The sequence below is a fragment of the Pogoniulus pusillus genome, chromosome 1 (assembly GCF_015220805.1).
Source record: "Pogoniulus pusillus isolate bPogPus1 chromosome 1, bPogPus1.pri, whole genome shotgun sequence".
NCBI lineage: Eukaryota > Metazoa > Chordata > Aves > Piciformes > Lybiidae > Pogoniulus > Pogoniulus pusillus.
The window spans coordinates 48,541,477-48,559,906 of NC_087264.1; the positions used below are offsets into that span (position 1 = coordinate 48,541,477).

Below are 18,430 nucleotides of genomic sequence, written 5' to 3' on the forward strand. Positions count from 1 at the left end.
GATGCAGTATTCCATTTCCAACAAACAAAAAGACAAAGCAAGATAAACACTTGGTTTAAGTAACGCTGAAATGATTCAGGAAAATAAAGTCTTGAGTTTTCAAACTGATCCTATCTCCAAACGATGTAAGGATGTTCTGCCAGTAAAGATCTAAATCACGGCCACTCTACTAGCAGAAGTAACAGCAACTGTAAGCCTTGTCTTCAATTTCTGGCCACGTTTTACAGAAAATGAGAAGGCAGCACAATATTGCCAAATGATTTCTTAATTAGGGATGTTAATGTCAAATTTAAACATCACTGAACAAGAGGATTCTTACACTGTAAGCCTGGTGAAGAAGTAAAGATTCAGCCTCTTCAGAAATCATCCAGTTTCAGAAAGGGGAAGTGGGTAAGGAAGTAAGAAAACTTTCCTGTTGTAAGACAGAAGACAGGACATCTTGATAGCAAAATTACTTGATTTACAGGAGATCCAACAAAATCTACAATGCCTTCTTAGTCTGAAGTTACAGAAGTTCAAGAAAATATCTTTATCAACTTTTCTGATAAGAGAATCAGAAAGCTAAATAACAAAGACTCTGGAAAGAGACAAGTTGAGTTTGGACTCTCAGAAGAAGGAGGGAGAAACACACTGAGTCAGTTGTTTTTAAAATTGATTTCTGAAGCAATGAGATTGAGACTTTGGGATGTCCTTAGAATACATAAGAGAAATTCTAGTGCAGTTCTTTATCTGAAAAATGTCAGAGTTTACAGTCAAGTCAGATAATAATTTGAAAATGTCTCCGAAAAAGAGATGCAGAATTGGGATGATTTGTAACATGGGTACTGAAGAGATCGTTAGTACAATTTTTCTGTGCAGCCTCAGAAGATCAGTCTCTGCACTGGCAATGCTGACACATGCCAGCAATAATTACCCAGGTCTCAGGCTTCTAATGCAAACAGAAAAAGTGACACAAGAAAAAGAGGGTGAAACAAACATAAGGATTGGAAAGTCTTTCATAGAACCCTGCACTGCAAAGTCACCAGAAAATTCTTAGCCAAAGGAAGTACTTTTGCAGCCACAACACTGGTCAGTCTCATCCTTCTAATTGCAAGTTTCCACTGTCATACTGTATTCAGTCAGCCTGAGACCTGCAACTGGTTGTACCCTTGATGTGGTAACTGAGCACAGAGTCTCAGATGAAGCTAACTAACTTTTCGTACTTCTTGATATTCTACTCATGGTGGAGAAACTGCTCCTTAAATTCTTTGCTGAAAGAATACCCTCTGAACATTGCACCTGTCAAAACAATAATAGTTTGATATAACACTGTGTTTTACCTAGTGCAAAACTTAGGTGGCAATATAGCCAGCAACTCATGCATTTTGTCAAGATTATCATTTGTACTGATTTTTATAGGCAGAATTAACAATTAAATGGTACTTAGCTATGTGAAATTCAAGCTACAATTATACTAAGGGATATTTTCCATCTGTTGACCCTCCTAGTGCTCACTGTAGAGAAGGCAGCGTTTTTCCATGCTGTACAAGTAGATGCCATGTAAGCCACATTTATATGTGCCAGCAGCATTCGTTCAGAAATACTTTTGAGGTTGATCGATACTATAAAACATTCATGATGCTCTGGACTGGTTGACAGAACTGCACTACAGAAATAGTGAAGAAGGAAGTTAATTTCTTTAAATAGTTCCAGGAGCTATTTACAGTTATCATGGAACTGAAATATGTGAAGCTCTGTACACATCAATGAGTATGAAAAGCAAGCTGCTAGAAAAGAAAGACCATATGGTCTCACAACATGAGAAAAAGCAAAAATTGTTGAAGACTAATCAAATGGCTCCATCAAGCAAAGAGAGTCTGACTTCTGTGGCCCAACACTAGTGAAGTGTAACAAAGTGTAAAGTTCTAATAGTGACTCATCAAGCATTCCAAGAAAGCAAGCTGCGTATGTGAGAAGTTCTTCCCAGGATGTTTGCACTTCTTAAAAGAGGCTATGACCTTTAGCATTAATCTTTCCTTCCATTTCTTAATTGCCTTCACTCTCTTGTATATTTTATGTTCATACAGACCAGTAATAGTGACAGAAATAAGCAGGAAGAATTAAGTAATACCATCAGCCGTTGTGCTCAAAACTGCCAAAGGACTACTCTACTGTATTTTCTGCCTTCTCCTAACCTACTCTCTGAGCTGGGATGAGATTACTCCTGCTCAAGAGAATACTCTGAAAATACTTTGAGAGAAACCATCTCTTACATAGGTCAAGGAGGTTATCACTTTGAAGTCCTGGATGACTTACATCTTATTCTTCTCTATGGAAGACTATGCAGAGCCAGGAGCTAACTCCATCGGCACTATGTTTCAGGAGTCAGACCTGATGGATTTCTCCCATAAATACTGCAGATCAAGAGCATACATTGTAATGTGAAGGACATGCTAATAAGTGATAAAGAGGAGAAGGAGATGCTTAATCTTCAGAGGAGTGGAGAACACAGAGGAATCATACCTTAACCTTCAGATGCTCCTCCTCTTTGTCAGAATCTTCAGAGCCACTCCTGTATAACATGTTCAGGTTGCTGATCCTGACTAATCACGTAAGAAACTAAATTTTTCATAACAAACTCAGTGAAAGTGGCTACCAATAATCTGTGATAGCTTGTAGTTTAAAAATAAGGTAAGAAATCTGTGGTCAGTGTACATATTCTTCACCAGAGATATGAATAAGCATGTGAAGAAGAAAATGTCTTCAGAGACAGAGACATATGGGAATTTAAAGTATGCACTTACTATAGCTTCTCATTATGAAAGAAGTCCCCAGTATTGTCAAAAAGTTTATGATAAAAGAACTGAACACAATGTCTTACCAGAAAGAGTAAAAAAAGACATGATGACACAGTAACTACACCTGACAGAAGAACTGAACAGTCCATTAGAGAGAAGTCTCAGAACAAAAGTTTGTGGTCAGATTTAACAGCAGAGAGCCATTGTAAAACACAAAGGAATAAAATCAATTAAAAAAATTTACTACCCACCACGGTAAAATAAAAGAAGGACCTGGATTCATTCAGTAAGATAAACTGAATTCTCCAAGTCCATTAAATTGGCAAGTTAAAGCTATTTAGCTACTGGAATGGGCTGCCCAGGGAGGTGGTGGAGTCACCGTCCCTGGAGCTGTTCAAGGCAGGATTGGACGTGGCACTTGGTGCCATGGTCTAGCCTTGAGCTCTGTGGTAAAGGGTTGGACTTGATGATCTGTGAGGTCTCTTCCAACCCTGATGATACTGATACTGTGAATACAATTCCTGGTTAGACTATTTTTGCCATCAAGAAAGAAGTCTGTACCAACTCATCAGTCTGTGCCAATGATAGTGTTTTCATTTCCACTGGCAACTGTAAACACCTGATGAAGCTACCTGCAATTCAGTTTCTCATTAGTTTAGAGAGAAAAAGAAACCAGAAAGATCAAAGAGAGTCACAGAGGGAATCTGTAATCTATTTATAGATGTAAAATTATTTAGAGTTTGCATACCAATTCAACAGAAAACCCACAGAAAAGGCTGCAGATGTAACTGAAAGAATTAACGTTAAGTGTAAATTGCAAATGTATCCTCAGTGACAAAATGATCAAAAAAAAAGGAAACAAAGATCATAGTTTCTAGGCCAGGCAGGCTTAGGATAAAGACAGGTACTGAAAACACAGCTTTTATTTCTCAAGAGCTCAGTTTACACATGCTAGAAACAAAGAGGGCATTTCTGAAAAGCCATTAATATGGTAATCAGAATTTAGAAATTTAAAAAGCTAGCATGTTGGGAAGATCATTTCTCTCAGGCATACTCTCAAGTGTGTAGTTCCACAGCTTCCCAAATCGTAGTGAACTGTACTCAGATTTTCTTTCAATCTTCAAAGATGTTCTTCTCCCTACTCTACTTATCCTCTGCCTGGGCTGCAGAATGAATACTTTACATCTGTTCTGCCTGCTCTACCCTACCCTCAGGCAAAGCCCTAAACACATTCCTGTCACTCCCCAAGGCACACAGCAACCACTATTCCCCAAAAGGTTCCAGTGCAGCACTCAGGACAGAAAACAGCAATGTTCTCAGACACACTCTTAAAATGAGCGTAACATTCATTACATAATGAACTGCAAACACACAAAACAGATTCATCCAATATAGATGCTGCTATCAATGGAAAGGATTCAGAAAGCACAGATCTTGTGAGTATTTATGTAACAGGAGAGAGATGAAATCAAGTTTGAAATGCAGTAACGAGATTCCAGCTATAAACTAGAGTCTTATCATTGCAAGTGATAGAAAAGGAGAAGGAACTAGATCCATCAGTCCATTGCCATTAACAGAGGAACTTTAAAAAAGGAAAGAAGGCATTTTTTTTCAGATGGTGAATTCTGATATTGTTGCCATCACTGAAACGTGGTGGGATAGCTCACATGATTGGTGTGCTGTAATCAATGGCTACAGACTCTTCAGGAAAGACAGGCAAGGGAGAAAGGGCGGGGGAGTGGCTCTGTATATTAGGGATGCTCTGGATGTCGTGGAGGTAGAAATCAAGGATGATCAAGTTGAGCCATTATGGGTGAGACTTAAGGCGAAGGCCAACAAGGCTGATATCCTGGTTGGAGTCTGTTACAGACCACCCAACCAGGAAGAAGAGGTTGATTTATTACTCTTTAAGCAACTGGAGGCTGCCTCAAGATCACCTGCCCTTGTTCTGGTGGGCGACTTTAACCTACCAGACATCTGCTGGGACTTAAACACTGCAGAGAAGAAGCAGTCTAGAAGGTTTCTGCAATGTGTGGAAGACAACTTCCTATCCCAGCTGTTACGTGAGCCTACCACGGGGGCAGCCCTGCTTGACCTGCTGCTCACAAATAGAGAGGGGCTGGTAGGGGATGTGGTGGTTGGAGGCTGCCTGGGGTCCAGTGACCATGAAATTATAGAGTTTTCAATACGTGGAGAAACCAGGAGGGGCATCAACAGAACCTCCACGCTGGACTTCCGAAGGGCAGACTTCAGCCTATTTAAGGAACTAATTCAGAAAGTTCCTTGGGAAATAGCCCTTAGAAACAAAGGGGTCCAGGAAGGTTGGACCTGCTTCAAGAAAGAACTCCTGCAGGCACAGGAGCAGGCAGTGCCACTGAGCTGGAAGATGAGCCGACGAGGGAGGCAGCCAGGCTGGATGGGCAGGGAGCTGCTGAAGGAATTAAAGATTAAAAAGAGAGTGTATCACCTTTGGAAAAGAGGGGAGGTGTCCCAGGAGAAGTTCAAGGAGGTTGCTAGGTCTTGTAGAGGAAAAATTAGAGAGGCAAAAGCCCACTTGGAGCTCAGGCTGGCCACGGCTGCCAAGGAAAATAAAAAGTGTTTCTTTAAATATATGAATGGCAAGAGAAGGGCCAAGGACAACCTCCAGTCCTTACTAAATAGAGATGGGAACATAGTGACAAAGGATGAGGAAAAGGCAGAGGTGCTTAACACCTTCTTTGCCTCAATCTTCACTAGTGGGACAGGTTGTCTCCAGGACAGCTGGACTCCTGAAGCTGTGGATGGAGTCAGGGACCAGTACAGTCCCCCTCTAATCCATGAGGAAGCAGTAAGGGATCTGCTAAGTCACTTGGATCCTCACAAGTCCATGGGACCGGATGAGATCCACCCTAGGGTGCTGAGAGAGCTGGCAGCTGAGCTGGCCAAGCCACTCTCCATCATTTATCAGCAGTCCTGGCTCACTGGAGAGGTCCCTGAAGACTGGAAGCTGGCCAATGTGATTCCCATACACAAGAAGGCTCGTAAGGAGGAGCCAGAAAACTACAGACCTGTGAGCCTGACCTCAGTGCCAGGCAAGGTCATGGAACAGGTCATCTTGGGTGCCATCACAAAGCACCTACAGGATAGCCAAGGGATCAGGCCCAGCCAGCATGGGTTTAGGAAGGGCAGGTCCTGCCTCACCAACCTGATCTCCTTTTATGATCAGGTTACCCGCCTGGTGAATGTGGGGAAGGCTGTGGATGTAGTCTACTTGGACTTCAGCAAAGCCTTTGACACTGTCTGCCACAAGAAGCTCCTAGCCAAGCTGGCAGCTCATGGTTTGGACAGATTGACTCTGTGCTGGATCAAGAACTGGCTGGATGGCAGAGCCCAGAGAGTGGTGGTGAATGGTGCCACATCCAGTTGGCTGCCAGTCACAAGTGGTGTTCCCCAAGGATCAGTGCTGGGCCCAGTCCTGTTCAATATCTTTATTGATGATCTGGACGAGGGCATTGAGTCCAGCATCAGTAAGTTTGCAGATGACACCAAGCTAGGAGCAGGTGTTGATCTGTTGGAAGGTAGGAGAGCCCTGCAGAGGGACCTGGACAGGCTGGATGGGTGGGCAGAGGCCAATGGGATGAGATTTAACAAGGCCAAGTGCAGGGTTCTGCACTTCGGCCACAATAACCCCAAGCAGTGCTACAGGCTGGGGACTGAGTGGCTGGAGAGCAGCCAGGAGGAAAGGGACCTGGGGGTACTGATAGATAGTAAGCTGAAGATGAGCCAGCAGTGTGCCCAGGTGGCCAAGAGAGCCAATGGCATCCTGGCCTGCATCAGGAACAGTGTGGCCAGTAGGACAAGGGAGGTTATTCTTCCCCTGTACTCAGCACTGGTCAGACCACACCTTGAGTACTGTGTCCAGTTCTGGGCCCCTCAATTCAAGAAGAGATTTTGAGGTGCTGGAAGGTGTCCAGAGAAGGGCAACGAAGCTGGTGAGGGGCCTGGAACACAAATCCTATGAGGAGAGGTTGAGGGAACTGGGCCTGTTTAGCCTGGAGAAGAGGAGGCTCAGGGGTGATCTTATTACTGTCTACAACTACCTGAAGGGACATTGTAGCCAGGTGGGGGTTGGCCTCTTCTCCCAGTTAACCAGCAATAAAACAAGGGGACACAGTCTCAAGTTGTGCCAGGGTAGGTATAGGCTGGATGTTAGGAAGAAGTTCTTCACAGAGAGAGTGATTTCCCATTGGAATGGGCTGCCCAGGGAGGTGGTGGAGGCACCGTCCCTGGGGGTGTTCAAGAAAAGACTGGATGAGGCACTCAGTGCCATGGTCTAGTTGACTGGCTAGGGCTGGGTGATAGGTTGGACTCGATGATCTTGGAGGTCTCTTCCAACCTGCTTGATTCTATGATATGATTCTATTCCTTCCATTAAGTAACTCTCTTCAAATATCAACAAGAATAAAGTGTCCACAGAGAAGAAAGAATATCACAAGCTGAGTTAAGAAAAGGCTTTTTCTGGAAGCAAGACAGAAAAGTGTAAGCATCTACCTTCTACATTTATCAAAACATAAGCTGAAAGACTACAGGATTGCTGTGTATAAATGTGAACACCAACCAGAACAAAAGCACACCTAGCAATAACACAGTACACTTGCCACAACTAATCTTAGATCAGAAATTAGGTTATTAGCCATCAAAGGATGGATGTTAACAACCTTGCAGGTTCTCAGCTTTGAACTGAGACTAATACATGGAAGAATATAAAAGGACCTACCGAAAGATGGTCAAATCCTGTAGAATGCATATGTTAAAGGTTTCCAAGATTTCAGATAAAACTCTTATCTGTGAAATTCAAACCAAGACGCTCTCTAAAAAAAATTAACTCCTTTGGAGTTCCCTTTAATAAATCCTGGGAGTCAAAATTACCAATTTAGACATGACATAGGTAAGGAGGCAACAAAATTTCTACAGTTAAATAGGTCAGAAAGTTTATTTAAGTTTTAAATCCATAAATATGATCAAGAGGATCATGATCAAGTTCTGAATATTTTTGTTTTGTTAACCAATTCCACTCTCCCCCCTTGTATTTTCTCTAGTGGCTCTCTATGTTTCCTATTCAGTCCTGGCTCACCGGTGAGGTCCCAGGAGACTGGAAAATGGCCAACGTGGTCCCCATCCACAAAAAGGGTCGGATGGAGGAACCTGGGAACTACAGACCCGTCAGCCTGACCTCAGTGCCAGGGAAACTGATGGAGCAGGTTCTCTTGGGGCCAATAACTGCGCACCTGAGGGATAGCAAAGATCTCAGGTCCAGCCAGCATGGGTTTAGGAAGGGCAGATCCTGCCTTTCTAACCTGATCTCCTTCTATGATCAGGTGACCCGCTTGGTGGATGTGGGGAGGCCTGTGGATGTGGTCTATCTGGACTTCAGCAAGGCCTTTGACACTGTCCCCCACAGCCAACTGCTGGCTAAGCTGTCAGCCCGTGGCTTGGATGGTAACACTCTGTGCTGGGTTAGGAACTGGCTGGAGGGCCGGACCCAGAGAGTGGTGGTGAATGGTGCCACATCCAGCTGGCAGCTGTCACTAGTGGTGTCCCTCATGGATCTGTGCTGAGCCCCATCCTATTTAACATCTTCATAGATGATCTGGATGAGGGCATCGAGTCAGTCATCAGCAAGTTTGCAGATGACACTAAGCTGGGGGCAGATGTGACTGAGTTGGAGGGCAGAAGGGCTCTGCAGCGGGACCTTGACCGCCTGGACAGATGGGCAGAGGCCACTGGGATGGGGTTCAATAGCTCCAAGTGCAGGGTGCTGCACTTTGGCCACAACAACCCCATGCAGAGATATAGGCTGGGGTCGGAGTGGCTGGAGAGCAGCCAGACAGAGAGGGATCTGGGGGTACTGATTGATACCCGCCTAAACATGAGCCAGCAGTGTGCCCAGGTGGCCAAGAGAGCCAGTGGCATCCTGGCCTGCATCAGGAATGGTGTGGTCAGCAGGAGCAGGGAGGTCATTCTGCCCCTGTACTCTGCACTGGTTAGACCACACCTCGAGTACTGTGTTCAGTTCTGGGCCCCCCAGTTTAGGAAGGACACTGAGATGCTCGAGCGTGTCCAGAGAAGGGCGACGAGGCTGGTGAGAGGCCTCGAGCACAAGCCCTATGAGGAGAGGCTGAGGGAGCTGGGGTTGTTTAGCCTGGAGAAGAGGAGGCTCAGGGGTGACCTTATTGCTGTCTACAACTACCTGAAGGGTGGTTGTGGCCAGGGGGAGGTTGCTCTCTTCTCTCAGGTGGGCAGCTCCAGAACAAGAGGACACAGCCTCAGGCTGCGCCAGGGGAAATTTCAGCTCGAGGTGAGGAGGAAGTTCTTCACTGAGAGAGTCATTGGGCACTGAAATGGGCTGCCTGGGGAGGTGGTGGAGTCATCATCCCTGGGGCAGTTCAAGGCAAGGTTGGATGTGGCACTTGGTGCCATGGTCTAGCCTTGGGCACTGTGGTAAAGGGTTGGACTTGATGATCTGTGAGGTCTCTTCCAACCTTGGTGATACTGTGATACTATTCTGGTAGAGACCTACAGACCAATACAGAGGCCCCAACCATTCAGAAATTGGATGAATTTGTAACAGAAGTCAAATAATCTAAACAGTTGATGTGATCATTATATCCTTACATACCAAGTGTCTTCAAATGTGAGTCAGAATCATGGTAATGTATTCCAACAGAACAAAACTACTCTAAGTTTGAAGATTGGACCTACAAGCTGATCTTGACAGTGATTATCAATTCATGCAATTTAAATCCTAAACTTCCTGCTCTAAGAGAAATCCAGCAAAAGGAAATGCTCACCTGGAGGACACATTTCAGTAATGCATTTTGGACAAGGTTATTGCTTTGTCTTTCTTAAATGCCACGTTTTTTTTTACTCATGTACTGAAAGCAAACCTTTGAAGTGTAGAGATTACTAAACACAAAAATGTGATAATCAGGAAAAGCTTACATGTAAAACATAAGAATGTTGTGTAATTTTTTATTTCCGTAAGTATCACATTCATTTCTTCTCAAATATGCAAGTATTGCTAGAAAGGATCACAGTCTTTGTTTCACACTATACACTAATAAAATTGGTATTACCTGTGGGAGTAAATTCTAACACTTTATATTTGCAGTGACCTAGCAAAGGCATACCAAAATCTCCCTAGCTAAATATGTTTCATTACATATCAATATTTTAATGTAATCATTCTATTTGCATATAATTTCATATTTTATTTGACTTCCTTTTCAAAAGTAAATGTGCAACAAGGTTAAACATCTAAAAATCTGTGGTTAGAATGCAGTTTAAACAAAACATGCCTTTTGTAAAGATCAGTTCTATGACTTTAATAACATACTGAGGTTAATAAAACCTTTTGGCTCAAGATGCCATTTTGTTAAACAGAATTGGAGCATCTAAAATGCTACATTGGTACCACTTTCTTCCTAAGTTTTAGATTAAAACTCTCATCAAACATATACTACGGCATAAGCATCATTTTGTGAGCAATTATGTATACTTGACTGTTTTGAATCTTACCTAGAAATTTCTGCTTGGGAATTCTTCTCTCCATCAACTGTAAATGGTGATGCTCCAGTTAATAATTCATACATAAGAACACCAACACTCCACCAATCAACAGCCTATTAGAACAACAATAGTTTATGTCTGATAGGTTGAAGTAAAAAGGTTACAAAGGAAGAAATAAAACAATGTACCCAGAAAGCATCTAGTAAAAGAGCTCACCTATCAATAGAAGGGCAAACCCAGATAAAGTAAAGCATAAATAATCAAAGTACCAATTGGAGATATTTTCTATGTTAAACTAATTTTATTTTAAAATCTCTCCACTTGACTTCTTCAGCTAATTTCTTAGACTGAATTCTTCAACTGACTACTGAAGTTCCTACCTCCACCTCCAATTCATTTTTATCATCACGACATTTTAGGAAATCTAAAACATACTCAAAATATCACAAGGACTCTAAGCTTTCATAAGTAGTAATGGAACCTGAGTCTTTAAAGGAACTGGAAAATGAAGCTAAGGATCTTTGTAAAAGCACAGTGCAAAAACTCTGGTCACAGTCAATTACAGCACCTGAAAATACTGTGAAATTTTATCTTATATTCCCTGGTAATACATGTGATCTTTGACATCCCATCTCATCTCTCTGATACCTCTAAAGTTACAAAGTATTTCTCTCCTTCAAAAGAAAAGCAATAGAGTCATTTCAAGCAAAGTAATTTAACTACGCGTGTCCGAATTGCTCCATTTTACCCCCACGGACTCTGCAAATCAATGAAACAGAAGCTCCTCTTTATTTATGTTGACAACATTAATATAATACTGGAAGACAGTGAAATTATGACAATTTGGCCTCATAGGTTAATTTTTTTGCTTCAGAATTTTTCATATATTCATCCAAAAGTGTCTAGATGAACTTGCTGAAGAAGTCTCTATACTGTTAGTAGTTATCTTTGCAAATGCATAAAGATCATAGAAAGTCCTATAGAAGGAGTTTTTCCAAGAGAAAAGGGGATCTGCAGAATCAGAAATCAAAAAAATATAAAGCCTGAAATACTAGAGCAAGTCTTACAGAGAGACAATACAGCTATCTAGAAGAGATAAGAAATCAGACACAGCCATTAATGAGAACATAGTATACTAAAGCAATTTCCTTATTTTATTTGATTTGCAGTACGAAATACACAAACTTCTAACACTGCATTGCATGACTTTGCCAATGGTAAGGTAAAGAGCGAGTGGTGGAAACAATTACCATCACAGAGGTAACTGCAAAATCACTCTTATTTATCAGCTAACATTTAGTATCAAAGTGCATAGCTGTTTCTTACAGAATACTGTATAGCTCTGCACTGCATCTAATGAAAGCTTTACATAGAAGCAATCAACAATAATAAAAATCCCTCTATAAATCAGCTTTAATGTTGAATTTGTAATCACATAAGAAGGCAGAAATGTAATTCAAAGTGACTGACACATTGGACAGATGTGCTGAAAATGGCAAGACTAACCTAAGAAAAAAAGAGGGAAGAGCTAAAATTCATGTGTTTGTAAAATTATGGCTTTAATGACTAAGCAAGCAGTATGGTATAAGAAGATGCAGAAGTTATAGTAGAATACAAAGTAGGTGTGACACAATGACTAAGTAAAAAGACAACAGTGCACGTTCTATTCTGTTCAACAGAGTCAGGGAGGTGATCATTCTGTCCTTCAAACTGCCCTTAGCTGAAACACCCTGCTGACTACAGTGCTCCCTTCTTAAGTATACAGGCAATAGCCAGACCAGAAGAGAAGCAGAATGTATAGGGAACGTGAAGAAAGAACCTTCTTAGGCAAAAGTAAGACTGAGCCCAGTTTCAGTCTAAAAAAAGGAGACAGAAGGTGATATAACATTTTTCAATGCTTAAAAAGGCTGTTGTAAGAGGAACAGTTTGTAAAAACATTGTGCTCCTCAAGAGAAAAGCAAGTCAACTCAAGCCACAGAAATAAAAAACAACCTAGAGATTAAGCATTCTCCAAAGTGTCTCAGCAAAACGAGCAACCAGAAAAAAAAACTATCTAGGAATAGTGTATAATTTTTTGGGGGGAGTAGGCTTTTTCTGGATTCGAGTATCATCTGCGAATTACGGTTGTCTTGATCTTTCCCACCAATTGCTGACACTTCAATGCATAACAAAATATGATCCTCAAGCTAAACAGAAATAATTTTTATAATCTGAGAATATTTATAACATTAATAAAATTAAAAACCCACTCCATCCTTCAAGAAAGATAACATATTTCCCTGATGCACAATTAAAAATACATTAGAATTAGTCACAAAACTGTTATTTTTCCCACACTGAATTAAACATATTTTTAGCACTTAAAAGGAAGTGTCAGCTAAGTTTGTCCCACTGCATGTTTAAAACGGATGTTGAACAGAACAGATAAGCCTAAATAGCTTTATAAATACACCTTTTACTTAAGATGACAACCTGATAATATACCATGTTGATGTTTTTAAACACAGGCAATGACCTATTAGAAGAGAATCTGAAATAAGGCTTTCTCATATGAGACACTAACTCATTTTACAAAAAGCCCTTGAGTTGCACAATAATGTTGCCAAAAGACTTTCATTTTAGTAATAAACTTAGATAGAACATACCTTATCATGTCCTGTGTCTCCTCCTTTTACAATATCTGGAGCCATGTATTCTATCGTTCCACAGAAGGAATATGCTCTCTCATTCTAGCAAAAAAAATACACCAAAATTCATGTCAATTATATTGTATGAATCACATGGGATAGATATGGCTAACAGCTCCCAAGATGCTGGCATCAATTCTTCTCCATATAGCTCAAAACTGTTAGCTAAATCATATTCCATCACATGTAGAGATGTATCACATAATGCTACAGAATATGCTACAGTCCTCTACAAAAAAATAAGACATCATAGGTTTGTGTGGCAGCCCAAGGTAAACATGAAAATTAACATCTTGTTACTTAAAACCTTTCTCATAAGTCTACATGATCTACAAATTTCAGAACTACACGAGATTCCCCACAGTAATACAGACACACATTCTGAAGGCTGCAATATCAATACTCTATAGACAACAAATGAAACCTTTCCATTTAACCGAGTGTCTCATTGTAAGATGTACAATTGGACTAAACTAGATACAAGTTCCTATAGGTTCCACATATTTAGGAATTTATTATGACCTCTAGAAAATAATACTGTTTTGCAACACAAACATATAAAAAACCCACAACATTCTCTCAAGAGCTGACTTGGAGAGAGACGAGAGAGAAAGAGAAAGGCAGACAGAGTTGTAAAACTAATTTTATTCTACACACTGAAGTTATTGTCTTCATCATGTTCAAAGCTAAGTTGCTTTCACAGGCATGTATAATTGTTGTTCCCTGTTAGCATTTACCTTTGAGGTCAACATGAGGTCATGCTGTACCTTGCTAATGACGAAAGCACATGTGTTTGGGCCATGCAACACTGTTCCTCCCTTATCCTTCAAGCTTCTAGCATTTTGGGGAGAGATCCTGACAGGTCCTTTAAAGAAGAGTGTTCAAAAAAGCAAATATTTCAAAAGTCAGGTTTTACATACGTAGATTCAAATTTGGGGTTTAAAACAGGTGCTACATAAGAGAATGTACTACACTAATGAGAGGAATCTTCTATAAGTAGAAATAGTGCTCAGTGCTACCCCGAGGCATAAATTAAACAGTCCAACAGCATATTATTAAACTGTATTTATTAAAATACATATACTGTGACTGGTTTTGGGGTGTAAAATTCCGAGTTCAAAATAGTTTTGTTCAAATATTAACTTCAAATATTAACTTCTAAGGCAAAACCATGAAGTAATAAACTTTTCATTATTCCATTTTCTTCTGACACCTATTGTTTCTAATTATCTTTTCCAGTATACCTGTTAGCTAAAAGAAAAAATAGTGTGAAAAAAGTAAACCCAAAAAAAAGATTTCAGAAATTCCCAGACCTCCAACATGGCTTCAGCCAATAGAAAGCTATTCATCTATCCTTCTGCTCATTTTTCCTTCAGTTGGGAAGAAAAGGGAAGAAGGGAAAGAAGGAAAATAAAAAGGAGTGAAAATTTTAAAAATTGAACTTTTCTTCACTTGCTACCTCTCCAAAGAATCAAGAAAACACAGCCAAGATGAAATTGAGGAAAACCACTTATGATGCTAATATATCAACAGTAATGGATGAAACCTATTATCATTTAGTTAGCCTCATAGGCACAAGCCCTATGAGGAGAGGCTGAGGGAGCTGGGATTGTTTAGCCTGGAGGAGGCTCAGGGGAGACCTTATTGCTGTCTACAACTACCTGAGGGGTAGTTGTGGCCAGGAGGAGGTTGCTCTCTTCTCTCAGGTGGCCAGCACCAGAACGAGAGGACACAGCCTCAGGCTGCGCCAGGGGAAATTTAGGCTTGAGGTGAGGAGAAAGTTCTTCACTGAGAGAGTCATTGGACAGTGGAATGGGCTGCCTGGGGAGGTGGTGGAGTCGTCGTCCCTGGGGCACTTCAAGGCAAGGCTGGACGTGGCACTTGGTGCCATGGTCTGGCCTTGAGCTCTGTGGTAAAGGGTTGGACTTGATGATCTGTGAAGTCTCTTCCAACCCTGATGATACTATGATACTACTATGATAAAATTATGTCTCTTTATCTCCATGTTTTGTAATAATGTTAGCGTACAAGATACTACAGTGACAAGAAACAGACCTGGAAGCTGTATATGAACATATACAGTGGTTATGATTTCAGGTACCTTTTGTTAGTGGGAAGGCCCATTAAAAAATTCAGGATAATTCTTAGTAGTAGATTATATAATTTTGGAGGAACAATTATAATCCTTGCAATATATTATGTGTGGTTCTGATTTTAGATTTTACCTTTGACAATTATTTTAGCTTTTACTATGAGACATAGAATTTCTGAAACACTATCTGAACATTAGGTTTATTTATTTCTTAAATGAACATCTGAGGTATCCTTTTGTCCCTTGCAAATTTCAGTGTTTCAAACCTGTGAAATCATTTTTGAGGTTTAAAACCTGTGATTGTATCATTTCACAGTATCACAGTATCACAGTATCACCAAGGTTGGAAGAGACCTCACAGATCATCAAGTCCAACCCTTTACCACAGTGCCCAAGGCTAGACCATGGCACCAAGTGCCACATCCAACCTTGCCTTGAACTGCCCCAGGGACGACGACTCCACCACCTCCCCAGGCAGCCCATTCCAGTGCCCAATGACTCTCTCAGTGAAGAACTTTCTCCTCACCTCGAGCCGAAATTTCCCCTGGCGCAGCCTGAGGCTGTGTCCTCTCGTTCTGGTGCTGGCCACCTGAGAGAAGAGAGCAACCTCCTCCTGGCCACAACCTCCCCTCAGGTAGTTGTAGACAGCAATAAGATCTCCCCTGAGCCTCCTCTTCTCCAGGCTAAACAACCCCAGCTCCCTAAGCCTCTCCTCGTAGGGCTTGTGCTCGAGGCCTCTCCCCAGCCTCGTCGCCCTTCTCTGGACACGCTCAAGCATCTCAGTGTCCTTCCTAAACTGGGGGGCCCAGAACTGAACGCAGTACTCGAGGTGTGGTCTGACCAGTGCAGAGTACAGGGGCAGAATGACCTCCCTGCTCCTGCTGACCACACCACTCCTGATGCAGGCCAGGATGCCACTGGCTCTCTTGGCCACCTGGGCACACTGCTGGCTCATGTTCAGGCGGGTATCAATCAGTACCCCCAGATCCCTCTCTGTCTGGCTGCTCTCCAGCCACTCCGACCCCAGCCTGTATCTCTGCATGGGGTTGTTGTGGCCAAAGTGCAGCACCCTGCACTTTGAGCTATTGAACCCCATCCCATTGGCCTCTGCCCATCTGTCCAGGCGGTCAAGGTCCCGCTGCAGAGCCCTTCTGCCCTCCAGCTCAGTCACATCTGCCCCCAGCTTAGTGTCATCTGCAAACTTGCTGATTTAGTAGCAGGTCTTGTGGTTAAATTTCAATATGAAAAAAAAAATCACATTGTAAGTCATAAACAGGCATGTATAAATGGAAAACATTTGGAGATCTGTTTGTAATGAGGTTTAGAAAGAAAACAATTCCCAGTCCATAAAGGTAAGTACTGGTATCCTATAGCTCTTTCTTCCTTTTCCACTTAGAAGTGGTCTGCTGCTGAAATTCAAGTCTGAACAGCGGTGTGCTAGTTTGAAGCTATCTAGAATGTGCTGGTGAGAAGAATTAGATTACAGGCTGTGAAAAGGAAACAATGCTGATATGTATAAGAACAAGAATATAAATATAGATAACACAGTTGCTCTCTGTGTGGGCTTTGGTCTGCATCTCCCTCTAACCTAACCTGCCATCATTGTGGTTAATCCACCTGCTTCCTCATCCCCCTGGCCAATCCTCCATACTACCTTAAACATAAAGCAAGATCTTGGGTAAGGTTGACAGATAGGGGGAAGGCAAAAGGGTGGTTGAGAGGCCCTTCTGGGGACTTAGGTTTCTGGGAGGGGAGCTGTGTTTCTGTATTACCTTTTAACTTGTATATTTCTGTCTATAACTGTATATACTGTAAATATCTGCTTGTATATTGTGTTAAGCTGTAAATATAAGCTTCATTCAATTTCCAGGGCTGGCTGAGTCTAGTCTGGGTGATTTACAAAGTTGGAGGGGGCAGGTAACACCCAAACCATCACAAGTAGCAAGAAATGGAAGGCAGATGAGTATAACAAGCGGAATCTTTAGCAAGAAATTACATGGTAAATGCAACTCAGCACTAGGTAGGGAACAAAAACAATGAACTCTTGAGAATTTTCTTCATAAACAACTCCAATTTGCCATTACACATAGTAGGGTCATATTCCATAAGCTATGGTGGAACCACTACCTAACTCTACCAGAGCTGTTACTACACTGTATCCTTGAGCACCACATTTAGACAGCTGTTAAATATATCCAGGACTGGCAATTCAATCACTTCCCTGGGTAGCCTGTTGCAGTCTGATAACCCTTTTTCTACATAAGTTTTCCCTAGTATCTAACCTAAATTTACCCTGGAGTATCTTGATGCCATTTCCTCTTGTCCTATCAGTTGTGACTTGTGAGAAGTGACTTATCACTGGCCACCACAAAGAGGAACCCAGCCCTATCCTCATGACCTCCACCCTTTAGATACATATGCATTTCTAAGATCCTCTCTCAGTCTTGTCTTCCCAGGTATCTCAGCCTCTTCTCATAGAAGAGATGCTTCAGTCCACTAATGATCCTTGTGGACTTCCACTGGACACTCTCCAGTAGTTCCCCATCCATCCCTCTTGAATTCAGGACAGCTGGACACAGTACTACAGGTGCAGCACAGAGGGGAAGGAGAACCTCCCTTGACACTCTTCTAATGCACCCCAGAATACCATTGGCATTCTTAGCTATGAGGGCACTTTGATGGCTCATGGCCAGCCTCTTGTTCACTAGGAGTTTCAGGTCCTTCTCTGCAACAGTGCTGCTTTTCAGTGAGTCAGTCCCTAACCTGTACTAATGCATTCCTCCCCAGGTACACTTGCCCTATTGCATTTCAGACTGTTCAGGTCTTGCTGAATGGTAGCATAACCTGCAGGTGCTTCAGTCACTCCTCCTAGTCTTATATCACCAGCAAACTTGCTGAGAGCACACTGCTCCTTCATCCAGGTTGCTGATGGTGCTGAACAAGGTTGGCCCCAGTAACGACCTCTGGAGAACACCACCAGCTACAGGCCTCCAACCAGACCCTGAACTGTTGATCACAACCCTCTGTGCTCTGCCTTTCAGCCAATTCTCAATCTATCTCACTGTCCATTGATCTAACCCATACTTCCTAGGCTTACCTAATGAAGATATTATGGGAGACAGTGACAAATGCCCTGCTTAAGTTGAGCTAGACAACACACACTCTTCTCATCTACCCAGCTCATCACACTATCATAGAAGGCTAACATATTGGTCAAGAATGATTTCCCCTTCATGAATCCATGCTGACTATTCCCGAAAAGATTTCTTTCTTCTATGTGCTCAAAGATAACCTCCAGAATGAGCGTTCCATCATCTTTCCAGGGA

General features: G+C 42.0%; 1 protein-coding gene across 2 annotated transcripts in view; it reads right to left on the reverse strand.

Moving 5' to 3' along the window:
- RPS6KA5 (ribosomal protein S6 kinase A5) overlaps positions 1-18,430 on the reverse strand; it is a 104,203-nt gene that overhangs the window by 26,809 nt on the left and 58,964 nt on the right. Inside the window, exons 1-3 of one of the 2 annotated variants that reach the window (XM_064151626.1) lie at positions 13,750-13,845; positions 12,971-13,054; positions 10,335-10,438 (exon numbers count right to left, since the gene is read on the reverse strand). In XM_064151626.1, the coding sequence (XP_064007696.1) occupies positions 10,335-10,438; positions 12,971-13,054; positions 13,750-13,764 (203 nt within the window). In that variant the 5' untranslated portion in view covers positions 13,765-13,845. Of the gene's footprint in view, positions 1-10,334; positions 10,439-12,970; positions 13,055-13,749; positions 13,846-18,430 lie in introns of those variants that run through there. The other variant, XM_064151619.1, reaches the window with a different exon arrangement.